This window comes from Gambusia affinis, linkage group LG11 (genome assembly GCF_019740435.1).
Source record: "Gambusia affinis linkage group LG11, SWU_Gaff_1.0, whole genome shotgun sequence".
Classification (NCBI taxonomy): domain Eukaryota; kingdom Metazoa; phylum Chordata; class Actinopteri; order Cyprinodontiformes; family Poeciliidae; genus Gambusia; species Gambusia affinis.
This window is the reverse complement of record NC_057878.1, coordinates 6616050-6636974: the sequence shown is the minus strand read 5'-3', so window position 1 is coordinate 6636974 and position 20925 is coordinate 6616050. Positions and strand designations below refer to the sequence as shown.

At 40.4% G+C, this 20925-nt stretch overlaps 2 protein-coding genes and 1 long non-coding RNA gene across 3 annotated transcripts in view; 1 reads left to right on the top strand and 2 right to left on the bottom strand.

Annotated features, from left to right (window-relative positions):
• The first annotated feature begins 2738 nt into the window (after positions 1 to 2738).
• serpine3 (serpin peptidase inhibitor, clade E (nexin, plasminogen activator inhibitor type 1), member 3) lies at positions 2739 to 10019 on the top strand. The gene is made up of 10 exons (XM_044132786.1): positions 2739 to 2817; positions 2890 to 3016; positions 3803 to 4125; positions 6519 to 6746; positions 7327 to 7569; positions 8358 to 8556; positions 8646 to 8746; positions 8836 to 8922; positions 9008 to 9091; positions 9809 to 10019. Exons 3-10 carry the CDS (start codon positions 3861 to 3863, stop codon positions 9859 to 9861), a joined length of 1260 nt encoding a protein of 419 aa, XP_043988721.1. The 5' UTR covers positions 2739 to 2817; positions 2890 to 3016; positions 3803 to 3860; the 3' UTR covers positions 9862 to 10019.
• Positions 8246 to 8761, bottom strand: LOC122840410. Its single transcript, XR_006372225.1, has 2 exons — positions 8632 to 8761; positions 8246 to 8571 (listed from the first exon to the last, which is right to left on the bottom strand). It is a non-coding gene; the product is annotated as an uncharacterized LOC122840410 (long non-coding RNA).
• A 60-nt stretch (positions 10020 to 10079) lies between the features above and the next one.
• Positions 10080 to 20925, bottom strand: part of ints6 (integrator complex subunit 6) — a 29335-nt gene continuing 18489 nt past the window's right edge. The window contains exons 9-18 of the mRNA XM_044132785.1: positions 17984 to 18116; positions 16907 to 17001; positions 16681 to 16791; positions 16370 to 16585; positions 16045 to 16171; positions 13814 to 13956; positions 13540 to 13726; positions 13017 to 13382; positions 12292 to 12385; positions 10080 to 11610 (exon numbers count right to left, since the gene is read on the bottom strand). Coding sequence (XP_043988720.1) covers positions 11517 to 11610; positions 12292 to 12385; positions 13017 to 13382; positions 13540 to 13726; positions 13814 to 13956; positions 16045 to 16171; positions 16370 to 16585; positions 16681 to 16791; positions 16907 to 17001; positions 17984 to 18116 — 1566 coding nt within the window. The 3' untranslated portion in view covers positions 10080 to 11516. The remainder of the gene's footprint in view (positions 11611 to 12291; positions 12386 to 13016; positions 13383 to 13539; positions 13727 to 13813; positions 13957 to 16044; positions 16172 to 16369; positions 16586 to 16680; positions 16792 to 16906; positions 17002 to 17983; positions 18117 to 20925) is intronic.

Here is a 20925-nt window from a genome sequence, read left to right as displayed (position 1 = left end):
AATAGAATAGAATAGAATAGAATAGAATAGAATAGAATAGAATAGAATAGAATAGAATAGAATAGAATAGAATAGAAATACCAATAATTGCCCCAAAGTCATACTACGGGGAAATTCAGGTGTCATAGCAGCAAATTAAGGTAAGTAACATCCATGTTCAAGCAAAGGTTAAAAATGTCTAAAAATAAGAATAAAAGACTGTACAGTCAGAACACACACCTTTAAATCACTAACAGTGATTTTAGTTGGTCAAATTTATTGCTTACCACCATCTGTTTGGATCGCTGCAATTATTTTTCCTCATTTTTAAAAGCACTTTGATTATTTTTGTTTAATAATGTTCCAGACCAGTAAAGGTTTTTAATTATATTCCCCTAAAGTTGCTACAAATGTGGGCAAAGGATAGCACAACTGATTATTACCTTCATAATAAGAACCAAAATACATTTGGTAGCATTTGCTTTTCACAGTTCCTTAATGAAAATACAAATCCACAGAAAAATGTCACAGGATAAAGATCATATTTATGAAAATATTCATTTAATAAAATAAGAACAATCCCATTTATTCTAATGAAACCTTTATGTTAAGTTAATCCTTTTCTTGCTACGGCGCACTGAGAGATTGCTAACTTAAAAAGAATTTAGATTATCCAGGTTTTCAATAGAGAAAACCTATTTGAATACATTAAATGCATATAAAATACACCTAACAATATATTGTTTGATGTTTAGTTTGCGAATAGTGGTTACCTTTGTGACAGAGAACAACAATTAGTCTGTTGTGTTTGGCAACTTGGAATTTCGTCGTTCCTAGTAGGAAAAATCCATTGGTATAGCCAGTGGGAATTGTTACTTATGACGTTGGAGAGTTCTCCCTCCAACTCAGACCTCAAAAGCATAAAATGAATAGAAATGCGCTTCAACAACACCAAATCCCACTGGTTTTCCCACTCGCAAGTAGCGCGTGGTTAAGCTAGGTGTGGCATCCCCAGACCTCAGTCCTGAGACGATTGTAGTTACCGCTAGCCAGGTTATGGTTTTGGTTTTATAGCGCTGTTTACATCCACTCACTTTCCGTGCAAACAGAGGAAACAGAAATAACAGCTGTTCGTGTTTCTCTAATGTATTCCAAATCAGAGTTTTGCAATACTCTTTCCTGATGAATGACGTTCCAATGCCGTTATAAATCAATTGTTGGGGCAGCAAAATGCCCTTGAAGAATGAATCCACATTCCACTGTGTGATGCCAATTAAAAACGCTGACGCAGAGGTCTGGTGCTTTAGGAGAAATGTCTTTTGATCATCCCAACAAAAGGCCAGATCACTTGAGCAACACAGTTGATGTCTCAGTCGCTGTGACCTTTCAAAGAAGCAGCATGGCGGTTCTTGACTACATCTCGAAGAGGTCTCATCGCTGTGAAATACTGCACACATGTAATGTCCAGTCGAGGTAGTATGTGATGATATGAGGCAGACAGAGAAAATGCTACTGGCTAGAATGTGCTTCTACTATACTTCAACCAAGAATGGAAACATCACGATGTAAGTGATGTGAAAAATATCAGAGTAACATTTGTCACAAACGAATGAACAAGGTTAGTTCAATGTTGGCAGCCAACGTTCTACGGTGTTTTCTGACAGCCGCAATGAAAACTAACTCCAAAGTTAGCTGTAAACTTGAGCCAACATTCCTCAAACATTGTGTCAAGGTAAATAAAAATGTATAAGTGAAGTGACACATGGTGCAGTGGTAGAACTGCAGCCAATTACATAGAATTACCTCTCGACGACTATGGTATCCTTAGCTCAAGACTTTTGCTGCCTTTCTTTCTCACATCTTCTGTCCGTTTCTGGTCTCAGAATTGTGAATAAAAGCCATTAGTGGCGCAAACTTTGAAACAATTAATAAATAGAAAGTTTAACCTTTTACGAACACGTTAGCTGCATTTCCCACTAACTAGTAAAAAGTTACTGAAAAGCTAGGTTTAACCGTTAGCCAACATTGAATATTAATGGATACTTAAAAGTTAGCTGTGAAATTTAGCCAACTTCAAATTAAAGGTTAAATGGGTTCCCCAATAAATGGCTAAAGGTTACTGAAAAGTTACTGTAATCTTCAGCTAATATTTTCTAAATACTGCACAAAAGTTAGCTAGCCTATTCTAAACGGTATTTCTAACATCTGGTTAGCATTCTCTGAACACTAGCCAAAGCTTACCTAAACACTAGTTGAAACCTTTAGCCAATGTTCTCCAAACACTGATAAAACATTATTTAAAAGTTAGCTGTAATCTTTGGTGTTCTTAAAAGTTAACCGTAATTATAGAAAATACTACCAATGGGAAATTAGTGTAAGGTTGCGTTGATATTGATCCACGTAACTGTGTCCGTATTCATCAGATACACTTAATTCAACTAACACAAAAATTATTGCCAATTGCAGTAAAATGAGTCAAAAGCTTAAGGAAAAAATGCAAAAATGTATGAAAGATCTGTTTAATTTTCAAACGTGATTCAAAAAAGGAGATCAGAAAATGCAATTACAAAAAGCCCCCAATTTGCATAAAATTGATCCTTCTGGAATGTGTTTACTGATAAAGCTGAATGGGAAAATGTCTTTCTTTCTCAATGGAATATGCATGGTATGGAATACACACACACACACACACACACATACACACACACGCACACGCACTCACACATTATCAGGAGTGTTCTCTCCCCTCTGCCCAGCTTGGGATTTGCTGGTCAGTGACATGCCTCCCTCCGCCTGGCTCTTTATAGCCCCTCAGGAGGTAGGAATACCGGACGATTGGTACGGACATCGCCGACAGCAACCGCAAACAGGAACGTTTTCCCTTTAAACACCGTCTCATGACCGTTTCAGAGAGGCAGGCGTTCGGGCGGACTGAACCGGAGGCTGATAACCCTCCGAGGCGGTGACTTGGTGGCAAGGAGAACCGGGGGACGGAGCAGAAAACCGGCTGAACCGCTACTGCCTTACCTGTCCACAGGTAAAGTTTTATTCATCTACCAAATTAACTTCAGCTATCAAGTCATCCAAAAGTGTTAAAAGGTCTTCTAGAAACAGAAACATGAAGAATTTCAGTTACTTTTCTTCTCCCACTGATTTGATTTTTAATGATGCCGAGGTGGACGAAAGAGCGTCAAAATTGTTTAATCGATATTCAGAAAATTAGCATATGTAAATATTACAGGAATGTGTGTGGACAATGTCTGTATGCACATGTAAGATGATGCTTCAAGTCAAGTTTATTTGTATAGCACATTTCGGCAATAATGTAGTTCAAAGTGCTTTATGCCACAAAAACTTAATAGAGTAACCAGTTATGACATGAGCAATAAACATGACATTTTGTCATATACATCAAATATGTTGATCAAAGTCCCACTGATTATGATTCAAAAGCAACTCCAAACAGGAAGGGCTTTTAGCTTTGATTTAAAAGAAACTCAGGGTTTCGGCTGTTTTGCAGTTTTCTGGACGTTTGTTTCCAGATTTGTGGTGTGTAGAAGCTGAATGCTGCTTCTTCGTGTTTGGTTCTGGTTCTCCTGACGCAGAGCAGAACCAGGACCAGAACACAATGTGGATCAATGTTTCACTTACTACTAATCAAAAGCAACTCCAAACAGGTGGGGCTTCTTTATGTTGTAACTTCAACTTGGTTAATAAAATTGTTCACATTATTTACTGCACATAGGAGTCTTTGACTGGCTCTCATGTGAACGTCTGACCTTTCTGACCCCAGCTGATAACTTTATCACCCCTAATCTTACAGCTCTGATTGTCGGACCACTGAGTTGAGCCCTGTGGAGACACTTCCTCCAGCTGAGGAGATGCGTCGTCTGCCTCTGGCCTCCGTATTCGTGTTCCTCTGGCTGGCTGAGAGGAGCCACTGCACCGGCAGCTTTCAGGACAGCATGCGGGAGCTCCACAACCGCTTCGCTGTCAGCCTCTACCAGACGCTCACCGAGACGGAGAACCGCTCCAACCTGATCGCGTCCCCAGCGAGCGTGTCCCTGTCCCTGGCCCTGCTGCAGCTCGGCGCCAGGGGCAACACCCGGGCTCAGCTGGAGGGAACGCTGGGATACAACGTGAACGGTATCTAGGCTTTGTGGAAAGGGGGCGACAAAAAAAGTGGGCGTCAGGTTCGCGTTAGCAGCTCATTTTGCTGTGGGAAGTGGAGCTGGAGAGGGTTTTTGTCGGTGGCGCTCAGCGCTGTTGGTACCAGGTGGCGTGGAGTGGTTCTGCTGCTGCCGGCTGGCCCCCGCAGAGCACAGTGGTGTCTGGAGCCGTAATACCGGGCTCCACACCAGCTCTAATCTCATTAACCACTCCTGCAGCTTGGCCTCAGGAGACGGGTCAGGAGGCCGAAGTGTTTCCTTACCTATAAATGTGACTGATGAGGATTTTTTTCTTTTTTTTCTTCCTCCCAAGGATATTAGCTCACAGGTTACACTGAAAAAATATACCTCTTTGGATGAACATAAAAAAATCATGGAAAGATTTTCCACCTGATTACTTTGCTTTATTTCAGCACCATGTAATTCTGTTACTCCTATTTAAAGCAAATGTGTTAGGCCGACTTAATTTGTTAAGGTTATTCCAATTTAAAGCAAATGTATTGGCTCAATTTAATTTATTGAGGTTGATTCAACTCATTTACTATAGTTGGACCCAATGTAATTTAAAAGAGCCAGCCCAACTTTTAACTAAATAATTTCATGCTTCAAACAAAAATGTGACACAATCATGTTGGATAAACAAGAAATTCAACAACTTCACATTTATAAAATTTAATCATGTTGAGATAACATGATTCATTATAGTCAGACTGATCTTGTGCTGAAGCTGAGTGAGATCACAGGATGTCACGCAGGTTCACGAGAGACAATCGTTTTTATCTCAACTTGAATAACGTATTCAAGTTGAGATAACGTGATTCAATTTAGTCAGATTCATTTCCCTCTGAAGAGGATCTAGAGAGATCAGGGGATCACGGGAGATTATGCGACATAACTTTTGCGCCTGGGAAAACTTCAGAGTGGTTTTTGTTACACATTAAACTATAGATATTAGTTTTTCTCTGCAGGGAACTATTGGCATTTAAGAACTGCACTGAAACAGTTCTTAAATTTCATTCAGCATTAAAGAACTGCACTGAAACAGTTCTTAAATTTCATTCAGCATTAAAGAACTGCACTGAAACAGTTCTTAAATTTCATTCAGCATTAAAGAACTGCACTGAAACAGTTCTTAAATTTCATTCAGCATTAAAGAACTGCACTGTAACAGTGCAGTTCTTTCTTTCAGCATTTAAGAACTAGAAAAGTCTTTGAATTAACGTAATTAAATCATGGAAAGGATTTCCACACGATTAAATAGTTTTCTTTCAGCATGAAGCATGTTTGTTGAGCCAACTTAATTTTCATGAGTTGGATCAACTTAAGTAGTGTGAAGCTATCATTGTAACATAAGGTGGTTCTTCCAGCGTGCTGTGGTGACACAGGGGTTTAGCACACTGCATGTTTGGAGGCCTTAGTACTCAACGCAAACGTTGCTGGTTCGACGCCCGGTCCTGGCGACCTTTGCCATGTCCTCACCCTGTCTGCCTACTGTCTCAAAAAAATACGAGCCACTAGCGCAGCAAAAACTCTTTGAAGGAAAAAAAAAAAAGTTGGTTTCAACTAAATTGCCATTAATCTTAGTCAAGTCAATTATTTGGTCCAAAGCGTTGCAAATTAGTACATGATATTGTTTTGTTAATCTGATAACCCCCTAAGTTCATTGTTTTACAGTGTAGCTAAGCGGTGAGATTCAATTTAAAGGGGCCATTAAAAAAAAAGAGAAACTGAAAAAAAGTTTTCAAACTTTTTTTTTTTTTTTTTAGTTTTAAATTTTTCAGTTCAATTCAAATTGAAATTCAAAATTACTTCATTGATTCCAAAAAGGAAATTAAAGATTTTTTTTTTTTTTTGGCAAGAGCCATTTTCAACTATTATGATGGTGACGATCTCCCTAAAACAAAACAAACAAACAAAAACACCCACAAGTCACTGTAAAGTCTCAACCAAAAATGGATAAGGTTAGTTATTACAGGACAAAATTCAGACAAAAAAAAAAAAATTCTACAACAAGCTTCTAATAATGGTGAATAATGGAGAGGAGAAGGTCTTTGCATTATTTTAAGTTGAAATGCTCTTACCTTCTCAGCTTCAAACAACCTGCAGACTGCAGCACTCTCCAGCCTGAATGCTGTTAGTTTGATGGACTCCTTATGGGATGTGTAAGGAAATGAGTCAATTTGCTGCTGCAGCTTGAATGTCAGGTGGTTTACTTAGGTCTTAAAATATATTTTCTAACAGAGAATGAAGTGTATTTCAGTAGCAACAGTAACAATAACAGCAATAATTGCTTTTGAACAAAACAAAAAAAAAGAGGCAAAAATAAAATCCGACCTTTACACAATCTTGCATGGCTGTTTCTCCCTGCAGATGCTCAGGTGCGAGACTTCCTGTTGCACGCCCAGGGCGACGTGAGCAACAGCAGCCAAGGGGCGTGGCTGCAGCAGACCTGCACGCTGTTCGTCCAGAGCGGAGTCCGACTCCTGGCCGAGTTCACGCAGCACGCCGCCGCCTGGGTCGACACCAGGGTGGTGCGAGCCAGCTTCAGCCAACCCGGTCACGCCCGCAGCCCTTCAGAGCCAGCGGGACACGGCCACGGTAAGCCAGACGGCCTCCTCAGCCACCGCGGCAGCAACGCTTAACGTTTGACGTTAATTACAAAAATCTGGAGGTTGAGAGTTGCTCTGAGACGAGATTCTCCGCTTGTTTTCTGGAACTGCCAGTTTGTGGTTGTAAAGTGATCGCGAGACACTAAACACAAATCAGAGACACAATCAGAAATGGGATTTTCTTCAGAGTTGGAAGCAGCATCATTCACCACAGACCTTTAGCACTACAACCAGCCGCTATGCTGACTAAGCAGAGTAGAAGAAGAGCAGGAGACAAGCTGCTCCATTTAGCACTTGCCGTGCTTGACTGTGATCTAAGAGAAGCGACATCTGCTGATAAAACTACTAAGCTGTCAACACCAGCAGACATTTCAGCTCTTTGGAGACCCTGTTATTGCAGAGTCATGCAAACCAGTCCTCCTCACACACAAACAAGAGCAGAATTGGATTTGCGTCTTAAGTATTGGAACTACAATAAGAAAAGCTCCACTGTTTCTCCAGCCTTTCTGTTTCAATCGAACTCATGCCGATGAAACAAGGAGTAAACTGTTTTGTTCTGTTTTCTTTAGATGGGTCGGGGTCTCTCCAGTCAGGAAGCAGCAGCGGGGAGCTGTCCGGCTCCGGCGAAGCCCAGGTGGAAGCCCTTTGGTGGGGACAACGGCCGCAGGTGGCACTGCTCAACACGGTAGCGTTCAGAGGCGTCTGGCAGAAGCAGTTCATGTTCGGCAACACCCAGAACCTGCCCTTCATCCTGTCTGATGGGAGCACCATCAAGGTGCCCATGATGTATCAGGCTGGAGAGGTCAGCTTTGGTAAGACCACAACCTCCCTTATTGGCTGTATGTCAATAGTAAAATGTTGATGGAAAGTGGCCTGGCTTCAAGTTTTGTCTACTTGCCAGATAGTTACCACCAGACGTGGGTACAGTAGCCAAAAATGTTAAGAGTAGCACTGTTTCACATACGTTTACTCAGGTAAAAGTAAAAAGCAACAATCCGAGAAATTACTCAAGAGTAAAAAAAAAGGTATTTGATAAAGTCTGTTTAGTTCCTAAATAACTGATCAATTATTTAATATTTAAAAATTATATCATCAAACGGACCTAAATATGAAGTTATGTGGAAAGTTTGGTATTTTAAGGGCCAAAATGACAATAAGTCAGATGAATAACATAATTATGAAATAACAAAATATTTACAAGTCAGTTTATTTCAGTATAAAAGTTATGACACTTTAACAAACCTGCAGGTGTGTGCCTTTCTAGTGAATGTTTGTGTTAAAACAAGCTTGTTCTTCATTCAGTTACTCAAAGTGGGTCGAAAGACCAGAAATTTTAGTCAAGTAGAGTAACGATACTTCCTAGTAAAATTAGTTCAGCATCGTAAAAATTCCCCTAAAAAAAAGATTTCTTTACTGGTTTTGTTAACTAAACCTCTGAGGTCTTCACAGAACCGCTGCATTTATACTGACACAGGTGCTCACTGAAAACTATGTACTACATTTTATTTGGTATAAACCACTAAAATCCCACTAATAAGTTTATGGGTGCAATGTAACAAAGTCTGAAGAAGCTCCGTGTTCTGGGGATTTTCTCCTTCAGGTCAGTTCAGGACAGCGTCGGACCAGCGCTACACCGTGCTGGAGCTGCCGTACCTGGGCCGCACCCTGAGCCTGCAGGTGGTCCTGCCCAGCGAGAGGAAGAGCCCGCTGTCTTCCCTGGAATCCCAGCTCACCGCCCGCCAGCTGGCCTCCTGGGAGTCCGGCCTGCGGAGGACCAAGATGGACATCTTCCTGCCCAGGTGAAATCCCTCGTTCTGAGGTTACAAGTAGTTACAAGTAGAACCCAGTATATGATGTGTTTTATTTGTATTTACCTATTTTTTTCCAGATTCAGAATGCAGAACAAGTTCAGCCTGAGGTCAGTGCTTCCTGCTCTGGGCGTCAGTGACGCCTTTAACCCGACGGCAGCCGACTTCACGGGGATATCAGGTCAGTTGATCGATTCCTCGTGCGGTTTTAACAGAAAGCGGCTTCCACAAGCGCCGCTGATGGCCGCCGCTGCGTTTCACTTCCTGCAGTGGAAGAGGGTCTTTACGTGTCCGATGCTGTCCATGAAGTCAGAATAGAAGTTACAGAGGACGGGACGAAGGCAGCTGCTGCAACAGGTCAGTAGCGTCAAGCATTGCTACTGATAAGTACCGGAGTCAATATGGCGGATGCCTGTTTAACGGTTAGCTTTTATCATTCCAGCTATGGTGCTACTCAAACGGTCGCGCGCTCCTGTTTTCAAGGCGGACCGGCCATTTTTATTTGTGCTTCGCCAGGTTAACACAGGTATCGACACTGTGAATACGCTACCTCCATAAAACACAAATAGCTCCTTCTAGTTCTCGTTTCAGGCTCCACTGATTCACATTTTTAAAGGGTTGCTATCGCAATTTCTAGTAGCCGAACTCATAAATTGTGTTCTAGCAATGAAATTCAACAATGAGTAAAAATGTGAAAACAAATTAAACTCTTACAAAAAGGCGGAAAATGTAACGGTTTCCATTCAGACTTTGGATTCATAATGGAACAAAAAGATTATGAAGTTACAGTATATATATATATTTATATATATATATATATATATATATATATATATATATATATATATACATTTATATATATATTTATATATATATTTATATATATGTATTTGATGACCTCTAGTGGATGGAAGTTAAAAATCAGTTTCTCGAATAATAAAACACTGGAAAAACTTATTTTTGTTCTACTTTCCAGTGCAAATATCTTAATACACTTGAAATATGACAAAACTAACTTACAAGTAACTTGTCAACAAGATATAGGTGCTTGTTTTAAGTAAAATATTCCTTAATATTGATATTATTTCACTTATGACAGGACACTTTTACCAGGATTGTTTAAATCTAGGTTAACCAAAATAGACCAAAAATACTTAAGATTTTTTGTTTTTGCAGTGAATTAGACTTTTTTTTGCCTTCAGGCTTCTTTTTTTGACAAAACATTTGTGTTTTTTCATTTCAGGTTCCATCTTGTTTATGGGCAGAATAATGAACCCAGCAGAACAAGTAATATAACCCTCCTCTAAGCCTTCACCCCCAAATCGCACCAATCTATGCCAACCAGTTTCACCCTTGGTATTTATTTAAGGACCAAACGGAAGATACAAGGACACTTCAGGAAGAGGGATGCTATTTTTGTAAATACCTGTAAATAAAATTTTAATATGTTTTTACATGATGGGTGCATTTATTATTTACACTGATGTGCAAAAGAAATCTCAAGGAGTCACTTATTTATGGAACACTTTATTTACATGGCCCTTCACAGTGTAAAATAGAAACTTTATTTATGGAAATACTTACAAAAAGGCCATTTTTTCACTGAACATTTCTTTTTTTCTTTTAAATAGTACTCTAGGGTTATTTACATCTTTACAGTGTATTCAAAATACTCTTTTGGTAGCGGCCTCTTCACACATAAAAGACAAGTATGGCAGATTTTGGTCCCTATCCGGGGAGGGTTTGCAGAGGAAGAGGGGAGCCACTGGATTCGGAAATCAACTTTTGACCTCCGGACCCAAAACGAGGGTCTGTTTGTGTACATTTGAGAACGCCGAATATGGATTCCCATTCTTTCTCGGAAATTGCGACAACAACAACAAAAAAAGTTTTCCTCTTTTAAATTACATTAAATAATAATTCTCAAATTTACACAAGTGCAATTGCGATGAAGCAACAAGAAGTTGGTTTGAGATCCGTGGCAGAGAGGGGGTGAGGGTGGCGGATGATGGGGGTTTGTTCAGTAATTTGGCAGCAACCAAGACCCCACTTCATCATCGCTTCCAGCAGACGACAGCTCACGTTGCATATCAGCCCTTTCGAGGCTTAAATAAATAGGTGGGGGCAAGGGGGACTCGATGTTATTGCTGACGCTGATGCATTAATGACGGTTCCTGAGCTTTTTGTCCCTGTTTTCATGACCTTCCTTTGCATTTAGTTTGCTGTAACTCTGCTTCGCAGAACAAACCTTTCTTAGGTTTAAAGGATCCTTAAAAACCGCCGACTTTGTCCGACACCTACATCATTACGTCGATAATATTAATCGACTACGGCGACCTTGAAGTCCAATTCTGTCTGTTCGAGAGCCGAGTAGCGGAGTGCTCTAGTCGGTGGAGTGCAGAAATTCGATTGGAACAAATCGGTTTTCCTCTCATCACCCCCCTCGCAATCAGAAATGAAAGAGAGTAATACCTACTACGCTGCGGTGGGGGAGGAGGGGGGGAATGGAAAAGAAATTAATGTGGAAGGGGAAAAAAAAACAAAAAACATCTTCACTGGATCCCATTCGAGCCTGAGATATCTGGAAACACGCAACGCTCAGACTGAACTCCGTCTGCCACATCTTCACAGGAAGAAAAAAAAAAAAAAGACTGAACATCACACTCATCATCATCATCAGATCCTTCCTGGGACAAAAAAACAACAACAAAAGTCTTCAACTCCACCCCGTTCATGAGATGCGATCGCTCCCGTCTTGTTACCCGGCCCCGTAGGTTCAATGTCAAATGAGGGATCTCTCGGTATTCCAGATCCTGGACTTTGTTGCGTCTCGTCTTTGGGTCTTGGTTGAGGTGGAGGGGAGTGGTTGTTTCCACTGGGATGTGGAACGTTATGGGGTTTATTATTATTATTATTATTGTTATTATTAGTCTGTGCAGTTTGAGTTGGTCTCAGAGCATGTCCACGTGGTTCATGGTGTTGGATCGGTTGTGGATTTCCTCGAGGAAGTTTTCCAGCTGCTCGATGAGAACTCTCTTCTTAAACCTTTGGCAATGGAAAAAAAAAACGAAACATTTTAACGTTTGTCTTTTCAACATCATTTAAACCTACTGAAAGCTAAGCTAGATGTTTTTCTGATGTTTTATTAACTTTCGTCACGGTACATTGCTGAACTTACTATTGAGGTTTTTATTTAACAAGACGGTCGCAATGGATTTTTATTTAAGAGTGTAGGAGTTAGGGGGGCTAATTACAAATCCAACCCAACACTTTTCAGTTTATCTATTGAAAAAAAAAAAGTCTTTTAAGACCATCTCTAATTTTTTCATTTGTGTTTGTCATAAAACCCTCAAAACACATTAAATATAGAAGTTGTGTGTATGACGTCTAAGGGGTGTGTATACTTTTGCAAGGTATTATAATTATCTAATTGTTTCTATGTAGTAAAACATAGATATTTCAAAGGTGTTAAAAAAAGAAAGTGCAGGGGAAACCTAGACCCAAAAGGGCCACTTTATTAGGTACGTATGAACTCCAGCAAACTGTCTTCACCGCGTCTCGAAGACTAAAAGCTTAGATCAGCTGAATTGTGTTTGATTTGTTGTTCGAGTTAATGAGAATTTGAAGTGGCCGACGAGTGCAGGTGGCTTTAATGCTGGTTAAAAGAATCTACTTAATAGTTCTGTTTATTAGTCTGGGATGTGAGAAGTAGTGCAGCTCTGCTACCTGGCAGCCTCTTTGATGATGTTTTGGAGGAAAATGAGCCGAGTATCCAACGTTCCCTGGATCTCCTTCAAGAGGAGGAAGATCTTCTCGTAGTCTGAAACACAAGAAAAGCAAAGTTCCTTCAACCTAACTCCTCAATGAGAAAATTTGAATCCTGTTATTGATTGAGTAATGATTTAAGTCATGCTCAACAGGAAGATATCTGCTTAGAGAGATCAGGAAAAGTTACGGTTATGAATCACACACTGTATTCTGACCTCTCGTTCTGTCCTAACTAGATCAAATTTATCTTTCACTAAAGTATAAACATGACACCGAGGCCCATTTCTCCAAGTCACTCTTCAAAATTGGAAAAACAAGAGAACATGCTAACGATATATTAAAATTGGGTGTTGACCGTAAGTCAGGGAAAAGCTACAACAACATTTCTGCTCACCTGAAACCTGCTCATACCTACAATCGCATATCAATAAATCAGAAGAGAATTAAAAATGTCATTTATCTCAGAAATTCAATTTGAAAACAGACGCTTCATCGCTCCAGTGATACGTTTCAAGTGTTCATTTCTGTTAATAACAATGACTTACAGCTCGACAAAAACAGTAATTTCAGCATTTATTTCACAATTTCCTTCCACTAAACTTTCTTAATAATATGCTTGCTCTCTGTCGGCCACCATTTCTGCATGCCTGAACACCCAGTCCTGATCCCCCACATGTACGTACGTCTGCCAGGTTTTCTGATCTCCTTGGTGATCAGCACCCTCAGCTCGTTGTTGACCTTCGTCGTCTCGCCGTGTATGTGCTTCTTCAGGGCGGCGGGCGACAGGAAGCGGGTCGTCTGGTCCTCCATCAGCACAATCTCCACCCCTCCCTCGCCACCCGGCGGCTCGCACGACCCGGGCACCCCGTTTTCCTCCTCGTCCTTGTGCCGGAGAAGCTGCGGGTCGGCGGAGGTGTGGTTCTCCTGGAGGTCGGCGGGCCCCGACGGGTGATCCACCTCGGGGTTGGAGTTTGAGTCGGGGCTGTAGTGGTTTTGATTCAGGTGGTTGATTATAAGTTCAGGTTCAGCGCCGTCGTTCAAGTCCGCATCTACGGGGAGGCAAGAGGGGATGAGAGAGTTAGGAGATAGGATCACTTATTGATCAGGTTTAGGTGTAAGAAAACGTCGATGAAGCGACGGAAAGCTGATCTGCTCGTCTATTTTCAACCGTCGGCACCATTTCGAAGGAAAGACCCTGGATTTGACCTGTCGAGTGTCGTGGGCTGGCGGGCGGCGTCACCGGAGGCGTGTAGGCCCGGCCCAGACGCAGCAGGGGCGACATGCAGCGCCGTCTCTTGGGACCGCCGCCCGGCATGTTGCTGCTCTCTCCCGGTCGCTTGCCCTTGTTCTGCGGGCCCGTCACAAACTCGTCCGCCTCGTCGATCATCATGCCCTGCGAGAGATCAGGTGGTTGCATTGTAGTGCGTCAAAGTACTCTTCCCTTCTACGTAAAGGTCGACATGAATGGGGCGTGGCGCACCTTCTTGTCCAGTTTGAAGGGGTTCCCGAATGTGTGCAAACGCTTAGGCTGTTCGGGATCTGCGTCTCGGAGAGGCTGGGGGGCAGATTTAAGGAAGTCTTGGTAGTTTCCCATCTGGGCGATTGGCACGCTGTGGAGCTGGTCTGGAAACAACATGACCAGAGGGCAAATTAAGTTTTAATTTCATTTTCAGTGTATTTGCAGCAGAAATCCTCTGAGGAATAGTCTGATGACCAATTTTTAGCTTGTCGGAAACTTATTTTTCCAGAAGATGAACGGTACATACCCTGCACCAAAGGTCGCGTTAACGGAATATTTTCCGTATTTGACCAGATATTTTTTTTAAACGACGGAAAAATTTGAAGCCCGTCGGTCATTTGACAGGTTATAATGCACACCCCTGACTGGTGCACAGAGGCAGACATTATAGACTTTAAGCAAAGAGTTCATCGCAGAGGCAACTAAAATCAATCAAAAAAAATAATCCTTTCTTAACATCATCTCATGGACACTGAACTAAATGCGTCTTTCTGACCGGGAGCCGACAGCATGTTGAAGAGTTATCACCTTTTTTTTCTAGACTCAGTTACATACAGAACAGAGAAAACTAAAGAATTTCCAATGTCGAGCTAATCCATTTACAGTCTAAACAGAGGAGCCGGCAGTTTATCTTGAGGAAATAAATAACGATGCATCAGTTAATTAGACCATAACACGCAAAGTCTGCTGCACAAACAATGCGGACGCGGCTCCGCCATTGCGAAGAATTAAACTAAACTCATCCAACGGTTCTAATAAATGGAGCTGGAAGACACTACCCTCCCGCGCCCGGAAGGAGAGCAGCGCTCAGAAATGCGGCAGTCCGTTTCTGTCCGTTCGGGGAAGCTAAACCACGCAAAAAAAATCCTTGTTAAAACCACGCCGGGACTGCACAGGGTAAAAACAAAAAAAGTTCAATTGATCAGTTTGGATCAGACGGATTCAACTGACTGATGAACCAGCGCAGATCAAGCATTAAGATTGCAGAAGTCATTGTAAAAGAAATCTGTTTCTATTATGTCTGCCATTCAGGCTGCAGGTGAGTGAGAGAGTGCAAGCCTGATAGTGGGAAAGCTAAATATGTTAAAGCAAAGTCTGTTTAATCATTTCAAGCTTTCAGCCTCTGGCTTTCTTTGGACATAATGGCAATATTTTGAAAACCTCATATTTTTACATCCAATTGTCATGTGACTTCTGGGTGAACTTTTAAAATGTCGCAAAAAAAGAAAACGCAAATCATCTAGTAGTTTGGAGCGAATCAAACAGTATAATTTTGTCAGATGCTGATGCTGTGCACAGCTATAATAAACAGGAAGAAATCAATTGAGCTCAAAAGCTTGTTAGTGAAATTTCCGTCAGCCTTTTCAAATGGGATACTTCAAAATGAGCATATAAAAACATTGATGGAAACACTGTTTATAGCCTGGGAAAGAATATACATTCGCTAAAATAATTTACAAATTCTTTATATACAAATACACAAATTTGAATATACAAATTCAAAAATACTTTATTGAACCAAATGGGAAATTAAATGTTGTTGTAACTCATTAATTTGGAAATTTGAATTTTGTATATTTAAATATCAATGAGAGATCACTTGAGACAGTATGGCTGAAAAATTATGTTGTCTAATTTTAGATTAACACGGTTTCTGCAAGTTCCACCATCTCAAATTTCAGACTTTTAAAGAACATTATGAATGAAATTAAGGACCTGTATTATGACAGAAATGCACAAAAGAAAATTGCACATTTCATATCATAGTGCTAAACTTTATCTGCAGAAAATGCATGTAGCATTATACAGGTTGGCATCAGAAGTGATCCATTGTCAAAGACACATTGTCCAGTCAACTGATGACGAAGTTATTTACCTACGACTGAGTTAAACTCAAGAGAATGTAATGAAGATGTCTGTGCGTGACTCAAACGTCTGGCTGAGAAAGATATGTTGCACAGAATATACAAGATTAAATACAACCGTGATTAACAAATTTAGGGTCAACTCTAATGAATTTAAACATCTTAAAGATGTGCGAACACCCTGATTATAGTTCTTGAAGAGAAATTGGCCAAACGTCGCATCATCAGGCGAAATCTTTACTAAAAGAGAAGACTGGAGACTGGCCACAAACTTCAGATCGGTGCATTTACAGTAACATGAAAGTCCCGTCTCTACAGACTGCATACCGGAGTCCTGCCCTCGTAAGGTGCAGACGGTGGTGTTGAGCAGGTTCCTCCTCATTCGGCTGAGCTGATCGAGCAAGTGGCTGCGTGGGATGTCGTAGGGATTTCTAAAGCTCTGAGGCTTCAGACCCTGAGGAGGTGCAAGGTAAGAAAGGATGGTAAAGAGAAGAGAGCGAGATAAAAATACAACCAGGACTAAAAAAAAAAGCTTTAAAATGCTGTCTTGTATCCCAGCAAAAGGAGGGAGGACACTCAGGGACGTGTGGAGAATCATAAAGGATGTTGAAAACAGAAACAGCCCTGGTGTGTTTTATCCTTCTTTTCTTACTTTGTTGAGCAGTGCCAAGTGGAAGACCTGAAACTCTTTGGGGTTGAGCTCCAGAGGCAGAGTGGGAGCCTCTCCTGTGAGGCTCTGCAGCTGCTGGATGAAGTCCCGTCTCTGCGCCAGCGAGATGCCGCAGCCCCGCCATCGCACCTTGATGCCAGGCTCCGGAGCGGGCTTCTTCCCGATCAAGGCGATCAGGCGGTCGTACTCAATTTTTGTCTGGCAACGTGGCAAAAAGAAAAAAAAAAGAAATTATTTTTAACAGTCATTGCAAAGGAGTAACAGAGGAATGTAAAACTGCTGAATCGTCAAACCTGCTGACTGAGCTTCTTCAGGTAGGACACGACGCTGTAGCTCAGACCGTACTCCATGTTCTCAGCCAGGAGGTTCGGCGCGCCCATTATCCTCAGCGCCTTTCTGAGGGACTGAGGGAGGAACACAGGGGGAAAAAAAGAAAGAAAAGAAAGGAAAGGGAACGTTATTTATTTCTTTTGTGTAGAAAAATGAAGTAATAATTCAGATTAGTCCGAATCGACTTGCCCCGATATAATAAGGAGGCATGGTCTTCAGGTAGTTCTCAAAGGACTGCCGCCATTTCAGAGTGGGCTTGAACTTGTGCACTTTAATCAAGTCGTCTGCGAGGAGTACAACATCGAAACAACGTTACACACGTAAAACACCACTGTTGTTACTACTGCAGCAGTATCTCACAACCCCATAATTCATTTATTAAACTTGTTCAAAATGGATTGAATACATTTTCTAACTGGTATTTCTAAATGAAGCTGCCAAAGCGCTCAGACGTTTACACCAACTCATTGTGGGGATGAATATCTTATTCGTTTTGTGCTTTTAATTATGCATTTAAAAAAACAAAAAAACATTTCCCAACTAAAACAAATTATTTTAGTCTGGAATAGCTGTATAAACATAAACATATTTTTACAAATAAGAATTGCATATTCAACTTTGACATTTTCTTCTAATCTTCACATCCACTCAGTAATTGTCCTGCTTCGTCTTCCCACAAACCAATATCAAAGAGTACTAGTCATTAATCAATTAATTGAAGGTTTATTGGCATCTTTTAAGGCATTTCTAATATTGTACAAGAAATGCTTAAGTTGTGAAATGAAAAATCTGATTAATTGTTTTGGTTGCAGCCCTAGATTAGAGACAGAAATATTACCCTTTGAATAAAGAGCTCTTATAATTTGCTATAAGTATCTACAATAGGAAAACTGTTGTAATGTTTAAAGAGCCATCATTTAATTCTTATTTTTAAGTGTTGATATGAAGAAAAACATTAAAATCCCCCAATTCAAATAGAAGATGGCTACATTTTCTCATATGACATGTTGATATATCCACATAGTTTCCCAGTCTAACAAGGAAAATAGATCTAAATAAAAATGACATTTGGGGTCATTCTCTTGAGGAAATTAAATGTGTTTATTCCATGAAAAACCGAAGCAACAGCTAAACTCTGCAGGTTTCTATTGCATCTATTTTTAAAGACTTTAGAAATTGTGCAACGCTCAGCCAGAGTTCCGCTTTGGAAATTTCCCGAGGTAAGAATGAAAACCCCGGAGGGCAACGCGTGGAGCCGAGTCTTACCCAGAAGTGGCAGGAGGACAGGGTAGTTGTAGGGCATTACAAACAGGTTGACGCAGTTGAGAGCTGTGCTAGCCTTTAGATAACCAAAAGGTTGACCCAGGTCACTGTACTTGGCACTGTTACTTACAAACACCTACAAAAAGCAAACGGAAACCAATCAATAAATCAGCAGCGACAAATCGGCAAACAAAAGGCTGAAGTACAAAAGGATATTAGTTTAGAATAAGTCTAAATATATAGTAATTAAAACACCAAGACGCCAGGAGGCTAGATATTAATGTCTACAAGTAACTTAAACGTATCAGGATTAAAAAAAAAAGGTTGCCGTCTCTTTAAAAGAAATCCTCTTTAAAAATGTTTGTTTCAGCAAAATCCTGGAAGAAAGTCAATGTGGGTAAACAGGACAGGAGTCTGGAGATGGAACATCTGGCTCAAAACTATTCACATCAGGAAAAAAATTTTAATAATGAGAAGATTTTCTTTTTAAAAAAAAAAAAAATAAAAATAAAAAATCCAATCCTCCGTGTCTGCTTAAGCTCACTTCCTCCCCGTGTTTATTTTTTGGTCCATTTAAATTCAGGCAACAGCAGAGCCAGTGAGAGGCTTCTGTAAATAAATCTGGCGGTTTAGCAGAACTGCTCAATATTTTCCAGTGCAGTTTCTGGACAGGTGTGCCGACAGGCAGGGGGGAAAAAAAACAACAAAAAAAACAAAACAAAACAAAAACAAAACAAAAAACAATCTGGCTTTTCCCCATGTATGAGGAGTGTGTGTCAGTCTCCGGCTTCCGCAGTTTCTCATCTCGGCCTTCTGTTCTCAGCAGACTCATCCGACAGTTTTTACGCTCTCGGCTTCGCAGATCGTGACGTTGAGAGAGGAAATGGTGTGACACACCGGTCATTTCCACATGAAGCGTTTTTCTCCCTTGAAGTTGAAGCCACAACGTTCAGGATAATCTATTGAGATTTTATGTGATGGGCCGACACAAAGGAGAGCGTAATTTTTAAGAATAATAAATGTTATCAAAATGTTTTGCAACGCACGAGAAGTGTTGCAAAAAAGAAACCTTTGCAATCCAAAGAGCCAATTTTTTATTTTTCTTTGGCCTCCTGTTTAGCTTGAACAAATTTGTAACAAGTCGCAAAAGCTACGCGACTCTTTGAAACAAAAAGATTCTTTTTGCAGTCTAGACTGTAAAAATTTTAATAAAAAAACGGTTTCATTTTTAGGTTTTATACATTTTATTTAATTGGATGGAAAATTACATTTTAAAAATGTATGTTTAAAAAAAAAACAAAAAACTTTTTGGCACAAATATAGTTAATTAAAAAGGAATAATCCTTGCAGCATTAGTACAATTTTTTGTGCAAATAACACCAGTTTTAAAGTCCCTCCACTGGCTCCCTGTAGCTCAAAGAATAGAGTTTAAAATACTGTTGTTAGTTTATAAATCACTGAATGGTTTAGCACCACAATACATTAAAGATTTGCTGCTGTTGTATCAACCTTCCAGAACTCTCAGGTTCTGGTTCTGGTTCTGCATCCCCAGAACCAGAACCAAACAAGGAGAAGCAGCAAAAATCTGGAACAAACTTCCAGAAAACTGTAAAACAGCTGAAACACTGACTTCCTTTAAATCTCAACTAAAAACCCACTTGTTTAGAGTTGGATTTGAAACGTAATCAATTACAAATTTATTGACGGAATCTGACTTGATGTTGTGTTTTGATTGTTGATTCTGTGTTGCATTGTGTTTTTGTGTTTGATTTGATGTAAAGCACTTTGAAATGCCTTGCTGCTGAAATGTGCCATACAAATAAAGTTTGATTTGATTTTGATTTGAAATATTATATGCACTTATTGCATGAAAACCAATGAAAAAAAAATCCCATTTTAGTGATTTAATTGTCATGTGAAGCACATTGAACTGCCTTGCTGAAATGTGCTGCACAAATAAAACCAACCTGACTTTAACGCGTTACTCGATTTTTGTACTTATTGCGAAATAGACCGAAGACAAGTTGGGAATCTGTGGCCAGGCTTGAAAATGGCTGCTGGATAATCTCCATCCATATGTACAGGTGTTTCATAAAAATGCACCACACTTTTTGGATTTCTTTTTTTTTTGTGCTAAATTGTACATCATTTTCTATCCACAATTATGCACCTCGTTATGTTGGTCTATCCCATAGTAAAGTGTGAATATGTTCATGACAGGCCTGGTTTTACAATATCCAATGGAATATGCAAATTTTGCTTCAAGAGTTCATTGAAATGTATTTGTTTATACTGTTGCAAAGAACTGGTTAGATCCAATTCAGTTGGAAAAAAATACTTAATTATTCCCAAAGGAAATGAAACGGTGTAACTCGGTGTCCTCATGGAGTCATTGTGGGAAGGAAAGCTTTCTGGTAGAAATGAATCTGAAAACACTAGAGCTGTGTGATGGAGATATTTCTGGGCGGCGGAGACAATATTTCACAGAAACGCGTCACCAGCTGCTAATCCACCACATCTGCTTTATCTGCCCCACTTTAAACATCATGACACATTACATTGACAATAAGAAACATGTTTTAAGGATAACTAAGAGATAATACCCCTAGTGTATTTGGAAGAAATGTTCCCATTCATCCACAGAGCCGTGCTAAATGCACTGGTTGGCAAAAACTCTGGCGATGATGGTAGTGAATTCCTCCCCCTCTCTTCCTCGGGGAACGTGTGTTTCTGCAGATAGCTTTACCCACACAATAACTCTTAAGAGGATGCTTCAGTTTCTTAGCTTGACAGCTGATGACAGCCGACAGCAAACTGAGCTCAGACTAAGTTTCCTCCTCAAATTCTTTCACTTTCTCAGTGTCCAGTTGGACCAGTCACAGCCCGTCATTATCCAGTGTTTTGGGACGAGTTTTTGGAAAAACAAACAGCAACAACCAACCTTT

What these genes read in the sequence shown, in the direction of transcription:
- serpine3 (XM_044132786.1), top strand. Translation starts at nt 3,861, where the DNA reads ATGCGTCGTCTGCCTCTGGCCTCCGTATTCGTGTTCCTCTGGCTGGCT. An exon ending in GCCAGCGGGACACGGCCACG is followed by an intron (nt 6,747 to 7,326) that starts GTAAGCCAGACG and finishes TGTTTTCTTTAG; the next exon opens with ATGGGTCGGGGTCTCTCCAG. An exon ending in GCTTCGCCAGGTTAACACAG is followed by an intron (nt 9,092 to 9,808) that starts GTATCGACACTG and finishes TTTTCATTTCAG; the next exon opens with GTTCCATCTTGTTTATGGGC.